The 17,583-nt window shown below is 52.3% G+C and overlaps 1 protein-coding gene across 11 annotated transcripts in view; it reads right to left on the bottom strand.

Annotated features, from left to right (window-relative positions):
* Window positions 1–3,113: 3,113 nt before the first annotated feature.
* The window catches only part of NARF (nuclear prelamin A recognition factor), a 30,499-nt gene continuing 16,029 nt past the window's right edge, over window positions 3,114–17,583 (bottom strand). For 5 of the 11 annotated variants that reach the window (XM_055242977.2, XM_055242976.2, XM_063617424.1 and 2 more), the window contains 6 exons: window positions 12,733–12,851; window positions 10,470–10,599; window positions 7,885–7,948; window positions 6,436–6,573; window positions 5,731–5,888; window positions 3,114–3,457 (listed from right to left, as the gene is read on the bottom strand). In XM_055242977.2, the coding sequence (XP_055098952.1) occupies window positions 3,216–3,457; window positions 5,731–5,888; window positions 6,436–6,573; window positions 7,885–7,948; window positions 10,470–10,599; window positions 12,733–12,851 (851 nt within the window). In that variant the 3' untranslated portion in view covers window positions 3,114–3,215. The remainder of the gene's footprint in view (window positions 3,458–5,730; window positions 5,889–6,435; window positions 6,574–7,884; window positions 7,949–10,469; window positions 10,600–12,732; window positions 12,852–17,583) is intronic. The other 6 variants (XM_063617425.1, XM_063617428.1, XM_055242978.2 and 3 more) reach the window with 3 other exon arrangements.

Genomic DNA, 17,583 nt, shown 5'->3' with positions numbered 1-17,583 from the left:
CAAGGTCTTTGCCTCCACTGGGGGTGGTGGTAGAGGGTGGGGAGGCAGGACCTGGGACCCAGGTCTCCAGCGGCTATCGCCGACACCGCGTGATCAAGTCTACACCTCTTGCCCCTGCTACCAGTGACTCCACACCTCCACAGCCATAATTTTAGAAAAATCTTTTGGCTGGGCGCAGTGGCTTATGCCTGTAATCCTAGCACTTTGGGAGGCCGAGGAGGGTGGATCATTTGAGATCAGGAGTTCGAGACCAGCCTGGCCAACATGGTGAAACCTCGTCTCTACTAAAAATACAAAAATTAGCTGGGCGTGGTGGTGAGCACCTGTAATCCCAGCTACCTGGGAGGCTGAGGCAGGAGAATTGCTTGAAGCTGGGAGGTGGAAGTTGCAGTGAGCTAAGATCACACCACTGCACTCCAGCTTGGGTGACAGAGTAAGACTCTCTCTCAAAAAAAAAAAAAAAAAAAAAAAAATTTTTTTTTTTTTTTTTTTGGCTGGGCACAGTGGCTCATGCCTGTAGTCCCCAGCTTCTCATGAGGCTGAGGTGGAACGATCCCTGGAGTCCAGGAGTTTGAGTTCACCTGGCCAAAGAGGCTGGCTGGGAAGATCTGAGGCCCAGCCATAGGGCCCCAGGTAGGGCAGTGTCCACCCTGCCTCCTGGGGAAGCAGTGGAGGAGGCATGGGGGGTGTGCTGGGCTCTGCAGTCCCTTCGACCCAGCTATGCTATGGCCAGCTGCCAGGTGCTCACCTGGCCAGAAGTTGACCCACGGGGCTCCTGACCCCTAGCCCCAGGCAAGAGGAGCACACAAGACTCGGGGAGATCAAGCTTCGAAATACTTCCCAGCACACAGTCTGGAACATTCTCCGAATATCTGACTCCCATAGTGTGAGCAGAGAACCTACCCTTGAATGCTGGTCAGGATGGGAAATCCCTCCTGGAGGGCAGATTCTATGGAGCTGGTCCCTGCCCCGCAGCAGAAATTTTGCTACAGTGAACCATTTCTTGGAATGCCTGTGCTTGCAGGGCACATGCCTGTGGCAGCACCAACTGTGATCCCTGGAGTGTGAAGTCACATCAAGGCTTTGCACATCTGAAACATATGCAATTGTCCTGACAAATTCTGGAAGTTCAAGAAGAAATAACACTCAAATTACTAATAACACAGCAAAAGTAGCTGAAGAGATGTGTGTTCTCAGGACAGAACCCCTTCACACATTCGCAAGTTAGTATGTGTGGTGTACTGTTATTTTGTTTATTTATTGATGGAGCCTCTGTCTGTCGCCCAGGCTGGAGTGCAGTGACATGATCTCTGCTCACTGCAACCTCCACTTGCTAGGTTCAAGCGATTCTCCTGCTTCAGCCTCCAGAGTAGCTGGGACTACAGGCGCGTGCCACCATGCCTGGCTAAATTTTTGTATTTTTTTTTTTTTGTCACCCAGGCTGGAGTGCAGTAGCGCAATCTCGGCTCACTGCAAGCTCCGCCTCCCGGGTTCACGCCATTCTCCTGCCTCAGCCTCTCCGAGTAGCTGGGACTACAGGCGCCCGCCACCACGCCCGGCTAATTTTTTGTATTTTTAGTAGAGACGGGGTTTCACCGTGGTCTCGATCTCCTGACCTCGTGATTCGCCCGCCTCGGCCTCCCAAAGTGCTGGGATTACAAGCGTGAGCCACCACGCCCAGCCCTCTCCTTTCTTTTTAAGGCAAGCTCACGCCTGCAGTGCAGTGCCAGAATGGAGGGGGATCCATCACCCTGAGCACACAGGGCTTCATGGCGAGTGGATGGGTCAGGGCCATGAGTGAGAAGAAACCTGTCTGCGAAGGGTGACGGGGAAGTGTTCTGCGGGAGGCTGGGCCACCTGAGCATCCTCAACCCCTCAGGGTCAGACGGAACCTTTACCCCCGACTGCCACCCCACGACGGTGCTGATGATGAGCTGGGGCCCCCCACGCCCACCCAGCTGGTGCAGGCAGCCTTTTCAATTTTCCATTCTCATGTCTGCCACCCTTGTCAGGCCCTTCCCTTGCCTCAATGCGAGCCCAACTCAAAGAATGAATGTACAAGTTTGAGTTGGGGCCTGGGTCGCCAGGCCTCCAGGGCCCTGAGTATGGTCCAGGAGGGTGGTGACTGGCTGTGAGGAATGGCCCAGGGCCATGTGGGGTCCAGGAGGGTGGTGTAGTGACTAGCTGTGAGGAATGGGAGGAGGGTGGTGACTGGCTGTGAGGAATGGGGCCTACTGTTGTCAGAAACTACAGTTTTTCTAAGAAAAGCTGAAAATCCGGATTTGTATATGAGTCTCCTGATTTTAAAAGGCTGACAGTTATTAATGTTCTGGCAAAAACATTTTCAAGGAAAATATGAGTGGGTAAAAGTAAGAGCCAAAATGGGCAGGGATCTGGGACTGTGGACTGCCTGCCCTAACAACCCCAGGGCCACAGGAGTCCACAGGCACAGCCACCCCGCCCTCTGCCCTCACCCTCCCCATCACACTCCCACATCAAATCACCTCCAAGGCATGTGTGTTAGAACCTCTGGGGGTCTTAGCTCTTCACAGGACACTTTCTGGATTTTTCTTTTTAAACCTAAAATACAGTAGTCTGTCTCCATTCCCACTCTTTGGGACTTTTTCACAATCTTAGGATGAAGGGATAAATTGGAGAAGTGCTCCTCTCATGTTAAAACATTCCAATCTGCCAGGCACGGTGGCTCACGCCTGCAGTCCTGGCACTTTGGGAGGCCAAGGCAGGTGGATCAGGAGGTCAGGAGTTCAACACCAGCCTGGCTAACATAGTGAAACCCCATCTCTACTAAAAATACAAAAATTAGCTGGGCATGGTGGTGTGCGCGTGTAGTCCCAGCTACTTGGGAGGCTGGGGCAGAAGAATCGCTTGAACCCGGGAGGCAGAGGTTGCAGTGAGCTGCAATTGCGCCATTGCACTCCAGCCTGGGTGACAGAGTGAGACTCCGTCTCAAAAAAAAAAAAAAAAAAAAAAAGAAAAGAAAAGTTCCAATCTCACACCTATTATGAAGCTAGCACCACATGAAACTGCCTAAGGGGCCTCCAATAAACGGGGTAGCAGCGAACTCTGAGAAACCAAAGTAACCCATTGAGCAGTTCTCTTAAGTGTCTTTAATACTCCACTCAGGGCAGCCCCTCCCTCTACTGAGAGACTCTTGGCTCTGGCCCCAGGAGCAGCTGGAAGGCCCCGGCCTGACTTCACCACTTGATGTCCAGACTGTGTGCGCCGCGCTCCTGGCTCTGGTATGTGGTATGCAGCACCTCTCGGGCCTTGGGGGAGTTGATCCCCTCCAGCCACTCCTGGTACAGCTCCTGCACGTGTGCACTGGACTCCGGACGCCGCACAGGGATGTCAGCGTAAATGCCTTCCATTTGCCGCAGCAGGGCCTTATCCGCATGTCCATCTGGAGTCTGGGCTTGGCCTCTGCCATTTAAGCATCCTGAAAGATAAACACAGGTAAGTTTATCCTGGGCTCAGGCAATCTTTCCGCCTTAGCCTCCTGAGCAGCTAGAACTACAGACACACACCACCTTGCCCGGCTAATTTTTAAATTTTTTGTAGAGATTGCGGGGGGAGGGGCGGGTCTCGCTATGTTGCTCAGGCTGGTCTTGAACTCCTGGCTTCAAGCAGCAATCCTACATCAAGCTGGGACTACTGGCGTGAGCCACCGCACCCAGCCGGGATAGTCTTAAGGAAGCTTTTGCCTCACAGAGAAGACAGTTTGGAAGCCGGAGAGGAATAAAGGGGACGTGGAATGTTGCGTGGCCTAAGGCTAGGGCTGGCTGCACAGGCCAAGGTCTTCCCCAAGGCTGTCAGGGACACTGATCCCAGACTCACAGCCCCATGTGCCTCTCATTTTTTTTTTTTTTTTCCCGAGACAGAGTCTCTCTCTGTTGGCCAGGCTAGAGCGCAGTGGCCTAATCTCGGCTCACTGCAACCTCCATACCTCCATCTCCTGGGCTCAAGTGATTCTCCCGCGTCAGTCTCCCAAGTACCTGGGGTTACAGGTGTGTGCCACCATGCCTGGCTAATTTTTGTATTTTTAGTAGAGACAGGGTTTTACCATGTTGGCCAGGCTGGTCTCAAACTCCTGACCTCAGGTAATCCAACCGCCTTGGCCTCCCAAAGTGCTGGGATTAAAGGCATGAGCCACTGCACCTGGACTCCTGTGCCTCTCATTCTTACCCATTTACATCACCCATAAAATGGTTTTACCTAAAACCTAAGTTGCCAACCTTTTAGAACTGGGTGGCTTTATATGCAAATCCCGATTTCCAACTTCTCTTGGAATTTGGCAAAACCAGAATAGCACAGGAATTGTGAACAAGCAGTTAAACCACTCCTGCCTGCACCACACGTGTTAAGTGTGCTGGGCCCTGCCTGGAGGCTGCACCGGAGGCAGCTGAGCTGTGAGCCCAGCCGTGAGCCCACACACCCAACACTGGCCTGAGTGAAAATGTGTCTCCTATCTATTAATGCTACTTACTCTCCAGCGTGTTACATGATGTCACTCTTAGTAGTGTAAGAGTTCATTTAAAACAATCTGGAGCAAATTTCCCTGGTTAAACCTCACTCCCCATGGGTTCCAGGGTGGCACCCCAGCTGGTCTCCAACCTCCACTTTCCCAGGGGGCTGGCTTGCACCTTCTCCTTCCTCAGGCCCCAGCTCCACCCACTTGCATGCAGAGACCCTCCCAGAGGCCCTGCTTCACAGCCCACCTCCTGGCTGCTCCTCAGCCCAGCTGTGGGACTGACCCTTCCATGCCCCTGGAATGCTCAGTGAGGCCTCCAAGGCCACATGCTCGCCTTTCTGCCCTCACCGTCCTCTTGTCAGTGCTGGCTGGGACCTCCCCTCCTCTACGAGATCCTTCGTGTTGAAAGACACACCCTTGTCTGTGCCCTGCCCAGGGGCCCCTCCCATCCTGTGGCTTCACACCTTGTCTCACTTGCCTAACATCAGTGGAGCCGCTCCTCCAACTGACTTGCACCTGGCATTTCCACTCGAGTCCCTCGTGGTGCCCCCCCGACTCACAATGGCACAAAGGTCCTCGGTTCCCCACCAGGGGCGCAGATGGACCACCATGGGTCAGGGGCAGGGGGTCCCCTTCTTCCCTGCCACATACCCTCAGCAAGTCCTTCCCGGAGACCCCCACCGTGTCCTGGCCTCCTCTCGTCCTCTCACGCCCCCTGCCCCAGGTGGGGATCCTTCCTCACTTGCCTGGATGATCGCAGCCCACAGTGGCCCACCGTCCCTCCACGCAGCAAGGGAGCCCCTCAGGCCCAGGCTGGGTCACACCCCTTCCCGCTTCCACCTCTCACTGCTCTCTCCCATCACTCAGGACAGAGCAGGCTCGTGCTTGGTGACTGGCAGGAGGCAGGGGTGTTTCTCCCAGGCAGGGCAGCCTCAACTCTTGTGATTTGTTCTCTAAGCCAGCTGCCACAGGCTGACTCTCACCTGGTGCCATGTGGGGCCTCCTGAGGGCACGTCCCCAAGAGAATGCCCACATGCTACGTGGGGTGAGGAAAAGAGCAAAACCAATGGAGCCTAGAATGTCCCAGCACAAGCCCCACGGGAGCATCCACACCCTACAAAGCTCTCGGGGCTGAGAGAGGCTCTGGGTGGCCAAGAGCACCCTCTCTCTGGTGGCTGCAGGACCAGTGTGGCCTGAGCACCCATGGGGGACAGAGCGAGGTGCTGCTCTTGGCGCCTCACCTCCAGCACAGGCGAGGACCTCCACAAAGTGGTACGGGAACTTGCCCTTCTTAAGCTTCAGGATCATGTTCTGGATGTTTCGAAAGCCATAGGCCGCAGCAAAGCGTAACACCACCTCTCCGTTCTTCTCAAGGGTGACCTCTTGGAAGTCTTTGTTTCTACAAAATGGACACAGAGAATTTTGATCCATCAAGTCCTTTATCTGTGACTTAAGAACACTTTCTTTTTTTTTTTTGAGACGGAGTCTTGCTCTGTTGCCCATGCTGGAGTGCAGTGGCACCATCTCGGCTCACTGCAACCTCTGCCTCCCGGGTTCCCGCCATTCTCCTGCCTCAGCTTCCCAAGCAGCTGGGACTACAGGCGCCCACCACCACACTCGGCTAATTTTTTGTATTTTTCGTAGAGACGGGGTTTCACCGTGTTAGCCAGGATGGTCTGGATCTCCTGACCTCATGATCCGCCCGCCTCGGCCTCCCAAAGTGCTGGGATTACAGGCATGAGCCACTGCACCCGGCCAAGAACACTTTCTAATGTAAGTTTGGAATGTCAGCAAAATAAAAGGTCTGAATAAACACAAAAAAGTCCTTTTGATTTTGACTTGTGTAAACTCCATACATAGAACCGCCACATGCACAGATCCACACAGGCACACCATGCACACGTGCTAACCACAGGCACAGACAGGCTGTGGATGCTGCCCCACACCTCAGGGCTCGGTAAGTGACCTCCTCCACATCCTCGTTGAACAGCTCCTTGGCCGCATGTCTGAAGATGTGTGCCAGGTGCCCGTCCGAGCTGGCTCCATCATGGCGCGTCACCTTGTCCTCCTTCAAGTCTCCAAACCTCACCAGGCAGAGAAAATACAAGTCCTTCATGAATGCCGATGTACAGTAAGAGTGAAACCAGACTTCCAGAGGGCATCACAATCCAAGTTCACCACCAAAGAAGCTAAATCCTCTACAGGTGTTTAAACTTTGAGAAAGTCCCATTTCTAGCATCTTGAGGGGTCTCAGGAGGGCCTGCCTGATGCTCGGGCCAGGCGGAAGACTCTCAGTCGCGCCGAGCCCATGCACAGGCTCTTGCAGGTGCTCCAGATGCTTACGGGCTTTTTCTTTTTCTTTTTTTTTTGAGACGGAGTTTCACTATTGTTGCCCAGGCTGGAGTGCAATGGCATGATCTCAGCTTACAGCAACCTCTGCCTCCCGGGTTCAGGCAATTCTCCTGCCTCAGCCTCCTGAGTAGCTGGGATTACAGGCTTGCACCATCATGCCCAGCCAATTTTATATTTTTATTAGAGACCGGGTTTCTCCATGTTGGTGAGGCTGGTCTTGAACTCCGCACCTCAGGTGATCCACCCGCCTCGGCCTCCCAAAGTGCTGGGATTACAGGCATAAGCCACCATGCCCGACAGGGTCTTGTCTCCCAGGCTGGAGTGGAGTGGCACAATCATAGCTCACTGTAGCCCCGGCCTCCTATACTCAAGCGATCCTCCTACCTCAGCCTCCCGAAGTACTGTGATTATAAGTGTGAGCCACCACGCCTGGCCCCACAGATGCTTAAATTCTGTAAACTTCTATCTTACCTTCCCCCAAAAGGGTACGAATGCTGCACCTGGGATGCGGAGTGTTGGTGAGGACACACGCCGCTGCCTTTGTGGTGCTCCCTGCCCAGTGCCTGGGGTGCAGCAGGAGCCCTAGGCCTTGCTGGGTATCAAGGTCACCGCCCCCAGCAGAACCCAGCCTGACACTCTTGGTGCAAAGGGGCCTGAGGGAGCTGCCCCACTGCCCCATAGGCCACATGGAACGTGAGGCACAGATGGCACTCAGGAAGAAGAGGGCTGGTGCACACATGAACGGCCCTGCGCCAGTGAGGACAACGCTGTTTGTGCATTTCGTCCTTCTTCGAGGGTTTAGGGTGGCAATCACACCACGGAAGCCAGCCAAGCCTTCCAACTCCCTGGCAGCCCTGGTGAATGGTATCCCGTTCAACAGCTAGGAGGGTGACTGAGGGTTGTGGCAGGGGCCTGGGGGACTGCATTGCAGTGCTTCACATGGCCTTGTCATAAAGCAGGGCAGCCCTGGGCCTGGCAGGGGGCTGGCAGGGCTGACAAGAGGTCCTGCCCCCCAGAGGACTCTCCCCAGAGAAGCCACTTACAGAGTGTCGACGGCAGCATCTTTCACTGAGAGGTCACCTTGCTCCATTATTTGAGCAATTTCACCTGCAGACAAACGAAGTAAGAGACACTGAAAAGACACAGATAGCCGCAGGAACTTTTCTTCCCCTGCAGGAAGTTTGACATTAGTGACCCTGGATGACCTCCCTCCTATGAAATCTCCATCACAGACAGCAGGAGTCCATTAAAGGGCAAAGTGAGGCCAATAAAATGAAACACTAATAAAATGTAAGCAGAATTCAATTCTAATTCCTCTTTCCATTCCTCTTTCTGCCCTTGAACTGTGGGATTTATGTAAACAATCTCTCCATGATTTTCCCATGTGGAAAATCTGTAAACTCTTTTGGCCCACTTTGCTTGAAACAAACAGAAAACTTTTGTGTATAACAAGCTCACAGAGATAGGATGATGAAATATACACTGGTTGCATTTTTTTTTTTTTTTGAGATGGAGTCTCACCTCCACCACCCAGGCTGGAGTCCAGTGGTGCGATCTTGGCTCACTGTAACCTCTGCCTCCCGGGTTCAAGCGATTCTCTTGCCTCAGCCTCCTGAGTAGCTGGGATTACAGGTGCACACTACCACGCCCGGCTAATTTTTGTGTTTTTAGTAGAGACGGGGGTTTCACCATGTTGGCCAGGCTGGTCTCGAACTCCTGACCTCAGGTGACCAGCGTGCCTCAGCCTCCTGAAGTGCTGGGATTACACGTGTGAGCCACTGTGCCCAGCCCTTTTTTTTTTTTTCTAAGAAACAAGGTCTCCAGTCTAGTCAACATGGCGAAACCCCCTCTGTACTAAAAATACAAAAATTAGCCTGGTGTGCTGGGGCGCGCCTATAATCCCAGCTACTCAGGAGGCTGAGGGAGGAGAATCGCTTGATCCTGGGAGGTGGAGGTCGTAGTGAGCCGAGATGGAGCCACTGCAGAGCCCGGGCGACAGACTGAGACTCCGTCTCAAAAAAAAAAAAAAAAAAAAAGAGACGAGGTCTCACTGTGTTTCCCAGCAAGGTCTCAAACTCCTGGGCTCAAGTGATCCTCCAGCCATAGCCTCCTGAGTGGCTGGAATTAGAGACCTGAGACACTGTACCCAGCTACATTTATATGACAATTGTTTATTCTGCAATGACATCAACTGAAAGTGAGAACCACTTTCTTTCTGTATTTCCTTTTACATGAGGATGCCTGAAAAAACCCTTAATAGAAAAACTGAGCCTCTAAAACCATGGCTGTGGCATCACATCAGATGCTATGAGATGGCTGGAAACACAGGTAAGAAAATAGCATAATTTCCTATAAATCTGCACTCAGAAGAAAGATGGCTAAACATGGTTCTTCTGACAGCCCGCCACACATGTTTTTATTTTGTCAACATAAGCAGATGGCCCCTGGGCCCTTCCTCTGAGAGTGAAGGACGGCAGTGCTGAGGACCCTTCTATCCCTCATCCTTTAACACCCCTGCCACATCACCCCACAGGGAGCCTGTGCCTATGGGGTGGGGACCTTTCCAGAGGCATCTGCGTGCTAGAATTTCAAGTCAGGGGCCTGTGAGGGACATTGGCGCCCTTAAAGATTGTCCCTGAGAGCTGACCTCTCTGCCTCACCTACCACTGATCTAAATACCTGCAGGGATCTGTTTTCAGAGACCAATTAAAACAGTTCCACCAGAATTTTAACAAAGTCTTAAGCTTCCCCCACCAACTGATGTCAACATTCTTCTGAATGGGTTCCACATAATTCCAGGGAATGACTTCCATCCACAACACACACAGAACTCACTGTAGGTTCTTAACGTCTGAAAGGAGTGGCCGATACCGTGGTAAAGGCAGTATCACTGGAGCAAATGTGCCTTTTTCATTTTACTCTGAATGAAAAAAACTTCACTTGTGTTTTAAGTGCAGACTTGGTTTGTGAGAAGGAGACCCGCTATGGCTATAGACAACTTTCCTACCAAGAAATAAGTACCTTACATGGACTATAATGTAAAGTTTGGGCCACCATACTGCCCGAGTGTTCTCCCAGAGACCTGATTTATCTTTTTTTTTTTTTTTTTGAGACAAAGTTTTACTCTTGTTGCCCAGGCTGGAGTGTAATGGCGCAATCTCGGCTTACTGCAACCTCTGCCTCCCAGGTTCAAGCGATTCTCCTGCCTCAGCCTCCCGAGCAGCTGGGATTACAGGCATGTGCCACCACGCCCGGCTAGTTTTTTGTATTTTTAGTAGAGATGGGGTTTCTCCATGTTGGTTAGGCTGGTCTCGAACTCCTGACCTCAAGTGATCCACCCGCCTTGGCCTCCTAGTGCTGAGATTACAGGCATGAGCCACTGTGCCCAGCTGAGACCCAATTTATCTTGAGGAAGATGCACAGAGGAGACAGGAGGCTAGATTGAACATGACCCTCCTCTTCACCTGCAATTAAGCCCCTAGGACCCTCAGCTGTCAGTAATTTCAGACAAGGGACCACATTGGCAGGCACTGAGATGGCTCTGGGACACAGATCTGCCTGGCTCTGGTGTGTACTGGCCAGTCGGAGATTTCCCCAGCACCCAGGTGCACCCCCGCCCACCTCTCACCTGATGTTAACACGCAGTCAGCGCCCCGGGAGCCATGCAAAGCAGGGGGAAGGCTTTCCTGAAGAGCCTCCAGCTTCTTGTCATAACAAGGGGCCACGATGACGTGGAAAATCTTCTCTGGAGACAGGTTCTGTGGGAGAGGGGCACCCATATTTAGAGCTGGTGGAGAGGTGACGGCAGCTTACGCTTGGTGCCCAGGACAAGAGGGATGGGAGACCGAATGCCCCCCTGCTGCTGCCCTCCAGACACTGCATGCGGCATTTTTTTTTTTTTTTTTTTGAGACAGAGTCTTGTTCTGTCACCCAGGTTGGAGTGCAGTGGCGCGATCTCAGCTCACTGCAACCTCCGCCTCCCGGGTTCAAGCGATTCTCCTGCCTCAGCCTCCCGAGTAGCTGGGACTACAGGCGCATGTCGTCACACCTGGCTAATTTTTTGTACTTTAGTAGAGATGGGGTTTCACCGTGTTGCCCAGGCTGGTCTCAAACTCCTGAGCTCAAGCAATCTGCCCGCCTCGGCCTCCAAAGTGCTAGAATTACAGGCATGAGCCATTGGGCCTGGCTGCATGCGGCACTTTCTTGGGGCTGGGACTGTTGTGGGTCTGAGGCCGGGCCCCACAGATGAAACTGCTGTAGCCACATCTGGCTCCCATCCCCTCTTCAACTCTACCGAGCATCAGCACCCCATCCGTGTCTGTCTGCTGCCTCCCTCGGGACTGGGTGTGGTCCTCCCAAACCATCTGCAAAGCCCCCCAGCCAGTGGAGCCTCCTGGAAGAACTGGGAAGGCTGAGCCCATTTCCTCCTGAACCTGTGCACATGGGCACAAAACAGGTAAGAGGAAGTCCAGCCATCATGGAGCCGTTGCTGGTCCGGCATGGAGCCATTGCGGGAGGCCTGAGTGTGTGTGTGGCTACTTCACCCACAGACTTTCCTCAATCTTCCCAAGCGATGCACACCCAAGCTACCCCTCTCCTGGGTCCACACAGAGCAGGTGCCTGTGGCTGGGCCTGAACTGTTGGCAAAGCCAAGAGCCGGCAGTTGCCAAGTGACCCTGTGGTGAGGTCTGGGTGGAAAGGACCCACTCAGGGCAGGGGCGGAGCAAAAGAGGAAACCCGCCCCTGGTTGCAGCTGTGCCAGGTGGTCAGGTGAGGGGCTGCTGGAGGCCAGGTCACTGCGGCTGCCCCTCACGGCACCTACAGGAGGACACATAGCTCTGGGCTCCAGCCAGGGGAGACGGCAGCACGTGGAAGATCTAGAAACACATGGCTCTCTTCAGGTGGGGGCAGGGCAAGGGACAGACATAAAGTCCTATAGCTCATTTTTCGGTCCTGCCTAAACTGAACGTGTATACTCTGACATCATGTTTATAATTTGCCAAATTATGACTTTATGGGTAGAAAGAAAACACTGCCTATTGCTAAGATAACAAGGCTGCCAAATGCGCGTGCCTCTTTAGGCTGACTTCAAATGTCTGAAAGATCCTGATGTTGCCCTCTACTCCAGTTACCACAGTGCCTGGACATGGCTGCTCCCCTGGAGAGAGGTGTAAAGTCTGATTGAGAAGAGCAGTGTGGGGCATGCCAGCGGCTGGAGAATAAACCATGGGATTAGGGTCCCTTTGAGGGTGGCCTTGGAGACATCAGGGAGTTCTGGGAGGACCTGGTGGCCGCAGAGGGCTGTGGGAAGGGATAACACGATGGGCCGAGGCATGGGGCACGCAGGAACCTCAGGCCGGGACTCACTCCATCAAGTGGAGGACAGCATCATGGCCACTGCGGAATCTCACAGAAGTGGCTAAGGAAGTCATGTGATGCCCACGGTCTGAGGGAAAGGCCAGGGCAGAGGCCAGGTTTGGCTCCCTAAATGACAGCGGCCCTCAGCCTCCGGGCACAGGCCACTCTAGGCCTCCTTGGGTGAGGCATCCCAACAGCAGGCAGGCAGCATCTCTGGGCAAGGTTCGGGGCCTCATTCTCAGCAGGGTGGGCAGCATTTCTACTCTACCCCGAATGGGCCCAGGAGAACCACCAGATGCCACAGAAAAGGTTAAGAAGAAAGAAAAAGGTTGTAAGAGGAAGGAAGGGAGGAACGGAGATGGGCATTGGTGAGAAACAGCACTGCTGATGTTTCCTGAAGCCACAGCTTCCTTTTTGCTCACCTGGGGGGCCATGACCACGCTGGACAGATGGGGAACCTCCCCTTCCTGGGCCCCTGTGCCATGGTCCTCCCTCACCTGCCCTTCCTGTCCTCCAGAGAGAGGTCAGCTTACCTGCTGTCTGGCGAAATAATCCTTCACCAAAGAGCCCATGACCTGCTGGGGGGACCTGGCGGTGCAGAGGTGGGCAGTGATGGGGCAACCCAGCACCCGCTCGGCGTATCGGACCCAGCCTGAGGAGGGAAGGGATCCAAGGTCAGCTCCTTACTGCTTCCTCTGGTCTTCCTGTAATGCACCAGGGAATGCTGAGCTCGAGTCCCTGCCGCCCCAGAGTGAAGCCAGGACACCTTTTCCCCAGGCCTTACCAGGAGCTCGTGCTGGACCCAAAACCTGTCCTTGGTGGCCCGGCTGTGGGTCATGGGAACCTACAGGCCTGGAGGCTATTGGGAAATGGGAGCGTCCCTGCAAGGCCGACAGACAAGTAAGAGTCGGGGTAACAGGTCCCCCAAAAAGGTGAAGGGGAACAAGCACTGAAAAGCAGCAGGAGCAGCGGCCCAGGCTGCACCGTGCAGAATCCCCTGGCCAGCTGCAGAGTCCTTACAGCCAGGACACGCAGCTACTGCTCAGGGGAGAGCAGCCACATGCTTGCCCAACTTCTCTCACCGACTAGAAATTAACAGCCCAACAACTGCACGCTTTTTAAAATATAAGAAATCTATACTCCTCAAGTCATAATAAATAGCAAAATCTGTAGTGTCACTACATGCCCGCACAATTTGAGCACTTTCCTGAGGTTGAGGGCTGCTGTGGTTTCCAGGGTGAACACAAGTCACCACTGCAGCTGACCACACAACAGCAATTCCACCACAGGAGCCCTGCCTACTCCTTTCCCGCAGGGGCACAGCCCAGTCAGAGCACATAAGAACATCATAGAACTTGCTGACCTGGCAACTGATTTTAGGCCCTGACCCCACAGACACTTGCACACCTGTGCACATGACAGCCACGCTACCTGCCCTCAAACAGGGGCTGGGTAGATACCTTGGTAGACTCCACTCCTGGAGGGGAAGGTCTCCCAGAGGGTGAGAGGCAGCTCACGTCCCATAGTCAGACATGATAATCCCATTTAACAATCAAAGTTTCACCTATAAATACGCCCGTGTGTGCTCAGGAAATACCCACAGAGACACAGAAGCAGCCACAGAGAGAAATGCCCCAGGGCCGGGCACAGTAGCCCACGCCTATAATCCCAACACTTTGGGACACTTGAGGGCAGGATTTCAAGACCAGCCTGGGCAATACGGTAAGACTCTGTCTCTACAAACATAAAAAAATCAGCCAGGCGTGGTGGTGCACACCTGTAGTCCCAGCTACTTGGGAGACTGAGGCAGGAGGATGGCTTTGAGCTCAAGAATTTGAGGCTGGAGTCAGCTATGATTGCATCACTGCTCTCCAAGCTTGGATGACAGAGCAAGACTCTGTGTTGTTTTTCTGTTTGTTTGGGTTTTTTTGTTTTTGTTTTTTCTTTTTGAGACAGTCTTGCTCTGTCACCCAGGCTGGAGTGCAGTCACACGATCTCGGCTCACTGTAACCTCTGGCTCCCGAGTTCAAGCGATTCTCCTGCCTCAGCCTCCCAAGTAGCTGGGACTACAGGTGTGTGCCACCACGTGTGGCCAATTTTTGTATTCTTAGTAGAGACAGGGTTTCACCATGTTGGTTAGGCTGATCTCGAACTCTTGACCTCAGGAGATCCTCCCACCTCGGCCTCCCAAAGTGCTGGGATTACAGGCGTGAGCCATCCTGCCTGGCCTGACTCTGTCTTAAAAATATATACATATATATATATATATATAAATTAGCTGGGTGTGGTGGCGCACGCCTGTGGTCCCAGCTACTCAGGAGGCTGAGGTGGGAGGATCACTTGAGCCCAAGAGGTTGAAACTCTCGTGAGCCATGATTGAGCCGCCACACTCCAGCCTGGGCAACAAAGCGAGATCCTGTTTAAAAAAAGTGTTGGCCAGGCACAGTGGCTCACACCTCTAATCCCAGCACACTTTGGGAGGCCGAGGCAGGTGGATCACCTGAGGTCGGCAGTTCGAGACCAGCCTAGCCAACGCGGTGAAACCCTGTCTCTACTGAAAATATAAAAACTAGCTGGGCGTGGTGGCAGGCGCCTCTAATCCCAGCTACTTGGGAGGCTGAGGCAGGAGAATGGCTTGAACCTGGGAGGTGGGGGTTGCGGTGAGCCGAGATCTCGCTATTGCACTCTAGCCTGGGCAACAAGAGTGAAACTCCATCTCAAAAGTGCTGGGCGTGGTGGCTCACACCTGTAACCCCAGCACTTTGGGAGTCCAAGGAAGGTAGATCATCGAGGTCAGGAGATCGAGGCCAGCCTGACCAACAAAGTGAAACCACGTCTCTACTAAAAATACAAAAATTAGCCAGGCGTGGTGGTGCATGCCTGTAATCCTAGCTACTCAGGAGGCTGAGGCAGCAGAATCGCTTGAATCCAGGAGGCAGAGGAGCCGAGATCATGCCACTGCACTACAGCCTGGGCGACAGAGGGAGACTCCGTCTCAAAACAAACAAACAAAAAAGTGTTAGCTGGGCGCGGTGACTCACTGCTGTAATCCTAGCACTTTGGGAGGCCGAGGCAGGTGGATCACCTCAGGTCAGGAGTTTGAGACTGGCCTGGCCAACATGGTGAAAGCCCGTCTCTACTAAGAATACAAAAATTAGCCGGGCGTGGTGGCAAGTGCCTGTAATTCCAGCACTTTGGGAGGCTGAGGCAGGTGGATCACCTGAGGTCAGGAGTTTGAGACCAGCCTGACCAAAATGGTAAAACGCTATCTCTACTACGGATACAAAAATTAGCTGGGTGTGGTGGCATGCGCCTGCAATCCCAACTTCTCAGGAGGCTGAGGTGGGAGAATCACCTGAACTTGGGGGATGGAGGTTGCAGTGGGCCAAGATCACACCAATGCACTCCAGCCTGGGTGACACAGCGAGACTCTGTCTCAACAAATAAATAAATAAATAAAATAAAAAATAAAAGTGTCTTGACAAGGATGGAGCTTACGTTGAGAAATAAAGTTTATACTTTTTATCTTTTAATTCTGTTCTTTCACAAACTTTTCGCAGTCTCCTCGCATTTGTTGATTTCCTTATGAGAGCTCCTACTGGGATGGAACCTTCTCAAGTCACTGAAGGAACTAACTCCGCTGATGTGAATCCTGAGTAGATTGCTGATTTGTATAGAAATGGTGATCCCTTCGCCTGTGGCAGTGAACACAATGCTAGGTAGGGGCCAACAGGTCTCTTTTCAGTGATGGCATTTCTGAGAAATGTGTCACCAAATCCTTTCTCTTCTCCAGCCCCCAGCTGCAGACCAGCCCCTTGCTTCCTATTTTAGCTTGAGATTTGCTGTATGTATGTAGTATATATGTATGACTGACAAGGTTGCTCTGTTACCCAGGCTGGAGTGCAGTGGTGCAATCAAAGCTCACTGCAGCCTCGACCTCCTGGGTTCCAGTGATCCTCCCACCTCAGCCTCCCGAGTAGCGGGGACCACAGGTGCCTGCCACCACGCCTGGCTAATTTTTTGTATTTTTAGTAGAGACGGGGTTTCATCGTGTTAGCCAGGATGGTCTCAATCTCCTGACCTCGTGATCCGCCCACCTCGGCCTCCCAAAATGCTGGGATTACAGGCGTGAGCCACTGTGCCTGACCTAAATTTTTTATAATTTAAAAACCACTGCTCCGGGGACATGGGCCTTAGTTCTTCATCATTTTACACGGCCTCTTCCTTGGTTGCGGGTGGAACTGAGCAAGTGTGACTGGTGTTGTGAAGCCATGTTGTGTGTGGCATCATGTAATGGGTCCCAAAAGGAAAGCACTCCAGCAAGGGGACCACAGAGGCAGGCTCAGCACACAAACACCAGATACTCCCAGGTCACTGGAGCCCCCAAAACCATCAGGTGTGGAAATTATCCCTTTACACCTGGAAACACACCCAAAATGCCACAAGAGCTGAATGTAACACCCACAATCTAGTAAAAGGCTGTATCTGGTGTCAAATGGCTTATACTTAGACCTCTGATACAAAAATCTGTGAATCACTTACAGTAAGGCAAACCATACAGCTGAAAGAAGTCACTAACATCCCTGTCCCCATCCGGAGCTGAGATCACAGCAGGCTGTGGGTTGCTGGTGAACAACACAGCTCAAATAACGAGCCAACCAATGCAGCCCACGGAACAGATGGTAAATTTCCTCTTTATATTTTGTAAATGGCTAGAGAGTAAGTCTATATTCTAAGCAACCACAGTGTCAATGTTGCATCTGATTAACTCATAATCTTAATGACTAACGGTTGACATGTAAAATGCTAGAAAAATTTGAAACCATTGTGGGGGGAGCATAAATTGAGAACTGAAACGTGAACCAAACCCTAAAAATTATACAGCCTACGACCAGCTTAGATAGAACTCTCCTATGCTCCCACAGGCCTCACGTAGTTAGAATAATTTTTAACTAGTGTTGTTTGCCAGGATAGCCATTCCTTCCTTATTCCCTTATGCATCATCGAAAATTTCTTAACCCAAGCTCTCTATTTTTCCAGAATTGAAAAGCATGTGATAAATCTCTTCTATAACTCAGGCATCCAAAAGCCAATTAAAGAGTGGTTTAAATAGTGCTCCCTGAGAGTATCTGAATATCAGTGTAAAGAAATTTTCTTATTCTGTATTTTTTTTTAAGCTGGCAAAGGATACATGCACGTTTGCCATATTATTCATAATTATTTGTACATCTGAGATATGTTGTACTTGCAAGAGAAAACAGATTTTCTTAAGAGACAGGACCTCAGTCTTTCGCCCAGGCTGGAGTACAATGGAGGAATCATAGCTCACTGCAGCCTCTAACTCCTTGGCTCAAACACCTCAGGCTAGGATTCGTAGTAGCTGG

This window comes from Symphalangus syndactylus, chromosome 14 (genome assembly GCF_028878055.3).
Source record: "Symphalangus syndactylus isolate Jambi chromosome 14, NHGRI_mSymSyn1-v2.1_pri, whole genome shotgun sequence".
NCBI lineage: Eukaryota > Metazoa > Chordata > Mammalia > Primates > Hylobatidae > Symphalangus > Symphalangus syndactylus.
Note: the sequence above shows the minus strand (reverse complement) of the source record. Positions and strands in the feature narration are given on the sequence as shown.